Source organism: Chenopodium album, chromosome 1 (assembly GCF_948465745.1).
Source record: "Chenopodium album chromosome 1, dcCheAlbu1.1, whole genome shotgun sequence".
Taxonomy (NCBI): domain Eukaryota; kingdom Viridiplantae; phylum Streptophyta; class Magnoliopsida; order Caryophyllales; family Amaranthaceae; genus Chenopodium; species Chenopodium album.
In genome coordinates this window covers 83,544,543-83,555,914 of record NC_137834.1, presented here as the reverse complement: position 1 = coordinate 83,555,914, position 11,372 = coordinate 83,544,543, and the positions used below count along the sequence as shown (strand labels likewise).

General features: G+C 35.7%; 1 protein-coding gene across 2 annotated transcripts; it reads left to right on the top strand.

Annotated features, from left to right (window-relative positions):
* Positions 1 to 406: 406 nt before the first annotated feature.
* On the top strand, positions 407 to 11,218 carry LOC145559065 (alpha-1,4 glucan phosphorylase L-2 isozyme, chloroplastic/amyloplastic-like). Of its 2 annotated transcripts, none has more exons than XM_081620478.1 (15): positions 407 to 731; positions 1,557 to 1,786; positions 2,024 to 2,125; positions 2,984 to 3,160; positions 3,341 to 3,616; positions 4,064 to 4,335; positions 4,624 to 4,741; positions 4,847 to 5,266; positions 5,363 to 5,515; positions 6,742 to 6,870; positions 7,216 to 7,452; positions 8,145 to 8,221; positions 9,237 to 9,423; positions 9,637 to 9,837; positions 10,766 to 11,218. In XM_081620478.1, the coding sequence occupies exons 1-15, from the start codon at positions 530 to 532 to the stop codon at positions 10,880 to 10,882; spliced, it is 2,898 nt and encodes a 965-aa protein (XP_081476604.1). In that variant the 5' UTR covers positions 407 to 529; the 3' UTR covers positions 10,883 to 11,218. The 2 variants fall into 2 exon arrangements, with proteins under 2 accessions (XP_081476604.1, XP_081476595.1); XM_081620469.1 differs by having other exon boundaries at positions 1,551 to 1,786.
* The last annotated feature ends 154 nt before the right edge of the window (positions 11,219 to 11,372 follow it).

Sequence of the window (11,372 nt, the reverse complement as noted above, 5' to 3'; positions counted from 1 at the left end):
AGGTTTATAATAATATTTCCTCCTTTTGGGAGGAACTTTTCTCCTTCGAAAGAAAGGGTTTCCGATCTCCTAGACAAGGGTTTTTCGACCTCCTTCGAAAGACAAGGTTTATCTCCTCTTTTCGAGGGAGAAATTTTTTAGTTTTGAATCCATGGTAGCAGATCTAATGGATTGTCGTGAAATTATTTCATTGGTGAAAAAGTTATCAAGTTTTCGAATACGAACAGATGAATCAGAAGGAAATCATCCTCACGGCTACAAAGGATATTGCAAGATCTACTCGACGATCGTAGTTTTTATGAAGGAAAATTCTATTTGATTCAATATTGTTAACGTCGAATCTCTATTGAAACATGTGCTAATATTACATTTTGGTGTTGTTGCTCACACTAGTAAACTACCACTTGTAGCACTGGTTACTCACTTTCCACCCTACGCTAATCTTCCATACGTCTCACTCTCTCTCTCTCTCCCCTTCTTCCTTCTCTATCAATTTCCCCTAATTACTGAGATTCTGAGAAAGAGAGAGATGCAGGGTTCATCAATGGCGGCGAATTCCTCTATTCCGACACCGATTTACTCCGATTTGCGTCTCAATTTAAGGAGTTTTAATCCTTTGTTCATCAATTTCCGAATTTTGCCGCCATTGAAGCTTTCTTCTACAAGGATTTTCTCGATTAAGAATACTGTCAGTGATCAGAAATTGCAGGACTCTGTCACTGATGATCAAAGTATTTCTCTCCTCTCTTTCTTAATTTTTTTTTTTAATTTTACTGTTTTTTTTTTAATTACTATTTGCCTGATTTTAGAGTTGTATATAACAGATTAATTACCATAATTCAAAATTAATTGTCGCATTGTAATATTGTACTGTAAGTATATTAGATTATTAATAAGGATCCTAGACTTTTTTTTTTTTTTTTTTTTTTTTCCAAAAAGACGCTTTATGAATATTATAATAGTTAGATCATTCTCATGCTTAGTTCATTATTTAATTATAGCTATCATATTATAAAGAAAAGGTGTGTTGGAAAGTCAATCATAGTAAAATAGAGTATATTAGAAAATGTGACATACATCAGTGACTGCATTATCTAGACATGTAAAATCGGACGTGTTAAAATCGTATATTATATGTGATTATTATTTTCCGATAGAGGGAGTTTATCTATAAAATCGGATATGTTATGTGCTTGCATTGGGTGCTTATGAGCAAATGACCCTGTACGGTGCATAATAGGCTATCCTCTTGCTTGTTTCAGATTAAATTAAAATGAACGTGATTGCTGAGAGTTTCTTTTTAACATAATTGAATAGTTGGTGATCTAATCTACTGTATTTTGAAACAAGAAAGTGTTTTTGAATCTGTAATAGGCCTACTAAATTGATGTTTGCTTCGTCGCTTGTACCTATTAATGGTTGCTTTTAACCTATGCTCATAATATACAGCGGTAGTGTTCATCTTTTGACCTCTGATGTACTTGTCCAACTCTTCCACGCGCACTGTATTAACAGTTGTTTTCGATGTTCTTGGACATAACTGTTGTCAGTCACAGGTCCTGAGAATTCTTTTGCTCCGGACCCTGAATCAGTTGCTGCAAGCATTAAATACCATGCAGAGTTCACTCCCTCCTTCTCTCCTGCACAATTTGAGCTTCCCAAGGCATTCTTTGCCACTGCAGAAAGTGTTCGTGACATGCTTATCATCAACTGGAATGTTACATATGAATTGTATCAGAAGACAAATGCCAAGCAAGCATATTATCTGTCAATGGAATTTCTCCAGGTTCATTTTGTTTTCTTGGACTATTTACTCCGGAAAACAACTCATAGTCTTCTTTTGTCTTGCAACTACTGAAAACATCTATGTTTATCATAATATGTACCCCTAAATAAGAACTTGGGCAAATGTGCAAGCAGATTTCCAACTATAAATTTTGCTTTGAATAATTGAAAATATCTATCTTGAACTTGTATTACTTCTGATATTTTGTATATTCTCGATGTGTTTTTGGTAGTGTAGGGCAGAGCTTTGCTAAATGCAATTGGCAACCTTGAGCTATCAGGGGCTTATGCAGAGGCTTTGAGAAAGCTTGGATATAACCTCGAAGCTGTAGCCGAGCAGGTTCCTTCACTACATTCTATATTTTTAGCATAGTGTTTGCTGTTAATTTCTTCATCCTTTTAAGCTAATTACTTCATAGCAGGAATTTTAACCTCTATGACATGTATACATCAGACAGATAACAGTAGAATCTGCTTAGTGCTCGGAGTGATATCTGCATGCATTTTGGAACTTTTGGAATTAGAAGTTCAAAAAGACTTGACTTGATCAAAAAACTAAAGTAGAATACTTGGTGTTTACTATGTTATACTTAAAAAAAAAAAAAATTCCTTAGCAAAGAAATTACAGTGAGAGGAGAATTTATTATGCTCCTGAAGTTTTCATACTTATCTCATGATGGTCTTGTTCCCTGAAGATAGATAACATTCCATTTGATACGAATCTTGAAAATTGCTGATTGGCCTGATTGATTTTCACAGAAAAAAACATTATATTTGGCACATCAATATAATAATTTCACACCCACACAATATGATTAGGTGAAATAAGCACAATGTATGGTACCACAATGTTTACATGGAGTTTTTCAGTTTTTATTTTAATTTTTTAATTTATTTGTTTATATATAAAAAATGCATACATATTTATCAAATTGTTAAGATAAGGAGATATGCTACCTTCTCAGCAATGTGGTGGGGCCTTGAAAAAAAGTCACAGCTGCTGATGATTTGCTTCCATGTATGTAGATAGGACTGACAGAAGATCATCATCTTTAAACTGAAAATTCAAGTTTTCAACAAAAAAGCAGAACGCTGTATAAGAGGCACTAGTTAAACTGGCCAATGTGTGAGATACATGTATCTTCTTGAAAATGCTCTCTTCATTTTACTTACTGGGGTCTGTATCAATATCTCACAGGAGCCAGACCCAGCATTAGGCAATGGGGGACTAGGACGTCTTGCCTCCTGTTTTCTGGACTCTTTGGCTACACTAAATTACCCTGCATGGGGATATGGACTCAGATACAAGTATGGGTTGTTTAAGCAAACCATTACAAAAGATGGTCAGGAAGAAGTTGCTGAAAACTGGCTTGAGGTATGGAGTACTTGTTTAATTTCATCCTTTTATAATTGTTCCTACTTTGACATAGCTTCAGCTGGAGTGCTTGAATGGCAAGTTATTCATGAGTTCCTTATGAATGACCAACTAATAGGCTCTTTCTTTTTTCTGTATAAGGATTTCTTTATCTACTGACTATTTAAGCATTCCGTTCAGATGGGTAACCCCTGGGAAATTGTAAGAAATGATGTCTCCTACCCAGTGAAATTCTATGGCAAAGTCATTACCAGGTCAGATGGAACAAAAGAATGGGCAGGGGGAGAAGACATAAAAGCTGTTGCCTCTGATGTTCCCATTCCAGGTTATAAAACCAAAACTACAATCAATCTTCGGTTATGGTCCACCAAGGTTCCTTCAGAACTTTTTGATTTACGTGCTTTTAATGCTGGTGAACATGCAAAAGCTTTCGAGGCTATGACAAATGCAGAGAAGGTTTGTAAGAGATTGCTACTTGTTATGTATTACCAACTACAAGTTTGTTCACTGTGTAGCTCTTTGCATCAATAAGCATACTATATATTTTAAAAATTTTGTAGTTGTTCAATCTGCTAATTCCATTATTGACATAGATCTATTTTTATGAAGGAAAAATGCAGGAATGTATTTGCACCCACTGTTTCAACTACTTGATGCTTTCTTGACGTAATTTTATGTTTAATCACTAATAGCTCTGTAGTAATGCACAGTACTACAAATTCACATAGAGTAAACAACTCTGTAGTATTTAGTACATATTCACATAGAGTAATGAGCTTTCAGACAGCTGTGTGGAAGTCTTAATCCTGTACTATCAATATCTGTGTTTTTAACCCAACAGTCGGCATAATATTTTCCAATTGACTTACAAACTATTCTGTCTTTTGTTTTATACTCGAGCAGATATGTTATATACTATATCCCGGTGATGAAACACTTGAAGGAAAAACTCTCCGTCTGAAGCAGCAATACACATTGTGCTCTGCTTCCCTTCAAGATATTATTGCACACTTTGAGAAGAGATCAGGGCATCCTGTAAATTGGGAAGAATTTCCTGAGAAGGTTGCCGTGCAGATGAATGACACACATCCAACACTGTGCATCCCGGAGCTCATCAGAATATTGATGGATGTTAAGGGTTTGAGCTGGGATGAATCATGGAGTATAACACAAAAGCAAGTCTTCTATTTGCCCTCTTCATTTTTAATTTTTCCTTTTCAGAATAATTTGATCGTGTATTGTCTTAGGGCGTGATAAATTACCTTGTGCATGCCTAACAACGATAAACCAATATCTGGACAAAATGGGGAATCTAAAGTAGATGGGTGGGTGGATTGGAAAGTGATAGTTATTCATCTACTAGGTTTTTCTTAAACTTTACTCGTTCTGTTAGCAATGATTCACCCTCATTACAAAACATGCATAGTAGCACAATCCTTATTATTCTCTGACCTATCCTCCAGAACTGTTGCATACACAAACCACACGGTTCTGCCAGAGGCATTGGAGAAGTGGAGCTTGGAACTCATTGAAACTCTGCTCCCTAGACATGTTGAAATTATAAAATTAATTGATGAGGAGGTAATTCTAGAAGCATTATCTGAACACGGCATAATATTCACTGTCCTTGTACAGATTATCTTTTTATGTACTCCAAGTCTTGCTTTCTCATTCCTTTCTTAACAGCTTATAAATACCATAATAGCTGAATATGGAATCAAAGATCTTGGCTTGCTTCAAGAGAAGCTAAAACAGATGAGAATAATAGACAACATAGAATTACCTGCATCCGTGTTAGAATTGCTCGTTAAACCACAAAATGGCTCCGTTATGACTCCAACTGTAGAAGATGAAGCTCCTACCAAAAATGAAATTTTGGAAGAGAAAGAATCATCCGAAGCACTTGAGAAGCCTGTCGAACTGAAGGATGAAACTGAAGTATTATCTGTTGAACAGAAACAGCAGCCTGATTTCAAACCAGACCCAAACCAGCCAAAGGCCATTCGCATGGCCAACCTCTGTGTGGTTGGTGGACATGCAGTCAATGGAGTTGCTGAGATACACAGTGAGATTGTAAAAAATGATGTTTTTAATGATTTTTATCAGGTGAATAGCACAAATAAAGCACTAATGTACATTTTGTCATACGATGTAAATGAAGCAATACTTTTCTGACCTGGATGACTGGTTTTTTTGTTGCAGTTGTGGCCTGAGAAATTTCAGAATAAAACTAATGGTGTTACCCCTAGAAGGTGGATACGCTTTTGTAACCCTGCGCTGAGTAAAATTATAACCAAGTGGACTGGATCAGATGACTGGATTTTGAAAACTGAGAAGCTCGCAGTACTAAAGAAGGTAAATGCAAATAGCTTTTTCTTGAATCTTGATGGTTAGATTGATTACATCATCTCAAGTAAATAGGACTTTATTAATTCATTTGCATGCAGAAAATCACACTAAGTATATACCGGGAAGGCTCTTCATCAATAAAATATATTAATTGACTCCCTGCCTATGGGTAGCTCCATTAGCTTCATCTCTTGCAAGAACAAAGTAAAGAAAGGACTAACTAGCCAGATGACAATTCTGGACCATGAAGTCAAACTCAATTGTAATCTCACCATTCTGTTTCATTGCATCCACCAACATAGAGTCATTGCACTATCAGACTTGAACACATATTGAGATAATACAACATCAATTTCCCACTTAATAGCATGTGAGTTTGCATGCAGTCATACGAGCACTTCCACAACCCTTCATAGCACCCACTTACTCTGCTGGAGCTGCAACATATGAGTTCACCCTTATCGCCCCTTGCGATCATACCCAAACCTGTGCTTCCTTCATTTTATTTATTGCATCATGCCATCATATAATTCCCCTTTTCAGTGCGCTCTCTGTAATCTGCACACTTGAATACATACCACCTGCCTTCATAAAATAATATCATGGGGGCCTTATAAATTGTACCCTAAGATAGTGGTTAGAAAATTGTGACAAACAATGATTATATCATAATAATTAATATTTATGACCCAAAAAGTCTGAAAGTTATAAGATGAGGAAGGAAATACAATTGGGATCTAGATGTTCGTTGAGATTATTACCTAGGAACATGGGTAAATGTTATCCTACCTGTCATTTATCATCCCAATATACTTCTCAACTCTTTATAAAGCTCATTATGCTAGTCTGTAGGAGAACAATGCATTGCTATATGTGGCTTGCATTGCAACAGAGATTATCAATCACAAGATAGAAAAAATAAGAAAATGACATGATTTCTTAGCAACCTTTATAGGTGTGTTGCATCCATCATACCTCTGATTATCCCAAGTTCACTAACTTTTTATTCAAATGTGGAAATGCCCTTGTTCTACAACACCTGCCTCAACAGCCTTTAAATGGATGTATGTTTCACTTCTATAATGAGTCGGAGGATGCCTCTTATCCTGGATTTCTATGAAAATTATGTATATTGCTCCAATGTAGATAGCTCAAGCTAATTGTTGATTTCTTTTGTCATGTTCAAGAAAGTGCTGCTAGCTGCATGATTCAATTTTTGTTGTTGTCTCCAGTTTGCTGATAACCTGGAACTTCAATCTGAATGGAGGGAAGCAAAAAGGATCAACAAAATGAAGGTTGCAGACTTTTTGAAGGAAAAAACCGGATATCTTGTGAACCCAGATGCGATGTTTGATGTGCAGGTCATTTTTAGATGATAGAAGTATTTAGTCATTAATTTATTTTGTAGCTCTAATGTTCTTTTTGTTTTTACTGAGAAACAGTGATGTATGTGATAAAGCATGCATTAGAGTTACTGATTGTCTCGAATCTTGTGAAACCTCTCTATATCAACCTAAGCAATCTGAAAAATTGTTTATCCTAGTTGATGTCAATCTCCTATATATGTAAGACTTGTTAAGTCTTTTATCTGGAAAATTACAACTTGATTCCATCCTAACTCACCAACATGTATTGTCTTATTAATTATAAAATGCTCAGTGGTTACGTGCATGTTTTAGTGATTGTTTTCTTGGTTGTTTTCTCAGGTGAAACGTATTCACGAGTACAAGCGTCAACTATTAAACATTTTGGGTATTGTTTACCGTTATAAGAAGATGAAAGAAATGACTCCCGAGGAAAGGGCTGTAAGATATGTGCCTCGAGTGTGCATCTTTGGAGGCAAAGCATTCTCCACATACGTCCAAGCCAAGAGGATTGTGAAATTCATCACAGATGTAGCTGCCACTGTAAATAATGATCCTGAGATTGGTGACCTTTTGAAGGTACTGTTACAAGTTGTTCATTTATTCATTCATTGTTTTTGTTCATTCTGCATATGCAGTCACATTATCATATAGATAATTAGACACACAGTACTTTTTAAAGCTCCCTGAACCTTGATACTTGTGGATTTTATAAGCTAGATCATTCAAGTGTTCAATAATCCATGCCACTTTAGCTAGTGAAAAAGCTATATGCTACGGCATCCAAGGTCATCAATGACTAGTACATATTCATATTAATCTTTTGAGTTTATTGGCTTGTGCTTTTGGATTTATATGTAAATATTTAAAAATGGATCATTATAGTGTCTGTGCTTTTATTTTTGGAGTATGTAGTAGATGCACCATGTTTCTAAGATTGAGGGTGATAGGTAAACTATAAATAGCCTTACTATTATTACAGGGATGAATTATGCTCATCTGACCTTTCCTTCACCCTGCCCAAGGCAGAAGCCTTTTTTGAGCCATTGGGAATTGGGACGATGTAGTATAATCTTGCACATTGGCAAACTGGCAGTTCAAAGTCATACAGGCTCTTCACCTGCTATTAATCTTTTACTTGCTAAGTGATCAACTTAATAGTTCTCATCTTGTCAGTGTTGACTATGGATACACTGTATTGATCATTTTCTTATATCTGATGTTCTCTTCTCTCTCTCTAATTCAGTTAATTACCACCAACTTTCTTTTAGGTTGTGTTTGTTCCCGATTACAATGTTAGTGTTGCCGAAGTGCTTATTCCTGGAAGTGAGCTGTCCCAACATATAAGGTAATTTGATTTCACACCTCTTAATTGATCTCTGAAACTCTCAGTTCTATTTTATGAATACTCAGTAAGATCATATAAGAGATTTTTTGTTGGGAGACGGGGATGGGCAACCTTCTATTGGTCTCCCTAGCTCAACCTGCTACAAATAGAAGATCTTCATAAAGGTCTATTATTTAATCACTAGCTAGCCAAGCATGATATAAGAATATAAGTTGGTTTATCTCGTCGTTGTTCAGCCATTAATGCGACATCCCAAAAGATGATGTGTACACTTATACTCTTATGCATTTTTTCCGTTTGTTTGTTCCACTCAAGTACCATTGAATTTTTTTTTCTACGAGAATTTGAAAAGGATGAGTGGGGTGCAAGAAAAGGTAGATAAGATAAGAGTAGGCTAAGGGTGGGGGAAAAAAAAACACTACAGTACAGAAGTTGGTTAGAAAATAACGGGAGTAGTTTATATTCTAGACTTCTAGAGCTTCTCGTTGGAAAAGTCCCCATAAAAGCAACCAATTATTCAAATAACCAACTCGATTACCTGTGGCACTGTATCTTTTAGCAATTGTTTCTGAAAAATGAAAATCATTACATATTGTTGGTCCAGTTGACAGTTGTGTTCCTCGGATTCCTCAAGTTGCCATGTTAAATTTTAAACATATCAAAATGGGTATGGACTCTTGACAACATTTTGGACCAAAATTACAGAATATTTTTCATTAACTATTCAAGTCTGACATTTGGATAAGTACCAAATTAATAGCTGCCAGTACCTAATTAATAGCCGCATAACATTGGTTGACAACAGTTAATAATAACCTTAGATGTTTCCTAATGATAAGTTCTGTGGGGAATGTGGCAACTTTCAACCTCCTATTTTCTTGAAGGACGAAATGTACTGCTGGAACAAGGCCAGTGGAAACAACAATATGAACTCTGATGTGCCCCTTCAATCTTGCCTATATTAATTTCCCATCTTAATGTACTGGCTGAACTCTGTTGATGTATGATTCTTCAGTACTGCTGGAATGGAGGCCAGTGGAACCAGCAATATGAAGTTTGCAATGAATGGCTGTATGTTGATTGGCACTCTTGATGGAGCTAATGTCGAAATAAGGGAAGAAGTGGGAGAGCACAATTTTTTTCTTTTTGGCGTTGAAGCTCATGAAGTTGCTGGCCTTAGGAAAGAAAGAGCTGAGGGGAAGGTAAAGTAGTGCATACTAGCATATACTAGTATCTTTTTGTTCTTCTGATCAAATATGTTAATTCCCTTTTCCATTCAATATCACTAATATATATTGATTTTTAATACTACCATTGGTGACTTATCAAGTTTCTCATGGAAAAGAATATTGCAATAGTTTTAAAATTCTTGGAGATCAATTTTCAAGCAAGTGATTTGTTTCTTAATTTTGCAGTTCGTGCCTGATCCACGATTTGAAGAAGTAAAGGAATTTGTAAGAAGTGGAGTATTTGGTACATACAACTACGATGTGTTAATGGGTTCACTTGAAGGAAATGAAGGATATGGCCGTGCAGATTATTTCCTTGTTGGCAAGGACTTCCCCAGCTACATAGAGTGCCAAGAGAAGGTTGATGAGGCATACCGTGATCAAAAGGTAAGTTTCTACAATTATGTAATTGAAAGCAGATCATTTCTAACAAGCATCTTATCAGATAGATATTTAATAGAGGCCATAAAATATTAAAATGGTGTTACCCTCCCTGATCAAGTCAAGGAATGTCTCCATAAAATGCACCCATAATAGGCAACCATGATTCAGGAGTCCTTATTGAACTACTCTCTGAGGCTTTGTCATGAGTGGATAAGATCAAACATATAACTTAACTCTCCCCTTCTCTTAGAAAGGTCATGAAATAACGACCTAGTCGATCTATGCCTTTCCTATAAAGCTTTACCGGCGATGATCAACGTTTTGTAGGGGATATAAGATCGTGTCTTCGTATCCTGCCACAGAAACAAGTCCTGTGAGACATTATACGACTTGTGATTATGGTGAGACTTTCCAAGAAATGTTCTGTTCCTCCCAATATCTTAAAAGAGTCCAATCCCTACTTATAAAATTTAGAATGGTTGTGGTGTACTTAAAGAGGTGTGGTGGTACATTAAATGTTTGTGATGTATACCTTCCGCATGGATTATGTAATCACATTAACTACTTTAGGATGTTTAGAATAAATTGCCACATTTCCTAAAAGAATAATGAAATATCCTATAATAAAATCACAAGGACATGACAAAATGGCTTATCTATTGTCTGTAAAATCATGTCATATCCGAAAGGAATTGTGATAATTTTCAGACGGAGGTAGTATATGCTTGTTTATGGTTGTGGTAATATAATCGTGTGAGCTTTGTGATGATACCTTAAATGTGAAATATCTGTGGTGGTATGGTGTTTGGGATAGAAAATTCAGATTTGTCATTGTTGAGGCTGCTGATATATATCAATAGAATTAATTAAATTTCCATGCTTATTTCACACCATCTGTATCTGAATTTACGAAATAATATGCTGGAAGCAGAAATGGACTAGAATGTCAATCTTGAACACGGCTGGTTCGTACAAGTTCAGCAGTGACAGAACGATTCATCAGTATGCCAGAGACATATGGGGGATTGAACCTGCTATCCTGCCATAGACAATATCGGCAATTGCAGTGAAGCACTTCATCTGTATTGGAACATTTGTAGTTAGTGTATATCTTTAAAAGTCATGCTCCATCTTGTTCTTATATTTTGGTCGAATGTCGCATACTCACGTAGTAGTAATGTACTCCGTAGTATATATAGCTGTAAAACTAGCTAGGAGGCAATAATAAATACTATGTATAATTTAGGGATGACTTCTTACTTTAAAGATAGCTTTATAGCAAAATTCAATATGGATTTAGGGATTGGTGTTAGATATGGGTATGTATCCAAGTGTACGACTTTCCTAAATTGTGATTTATTTTATTTATTTATTATTTTTATGATTTTAGTCCAAAATAAAGTGTCAGAGTGACTACACTTATGTCTTGTGTTGAGAATGCGATAAAGATACTTGAGGTAAAATGAAGAATTTGAGTAACATTGATGATGTACAGTTGTACACACCGCATGATAAACTTTATCCTTAGAAAGGTGTTG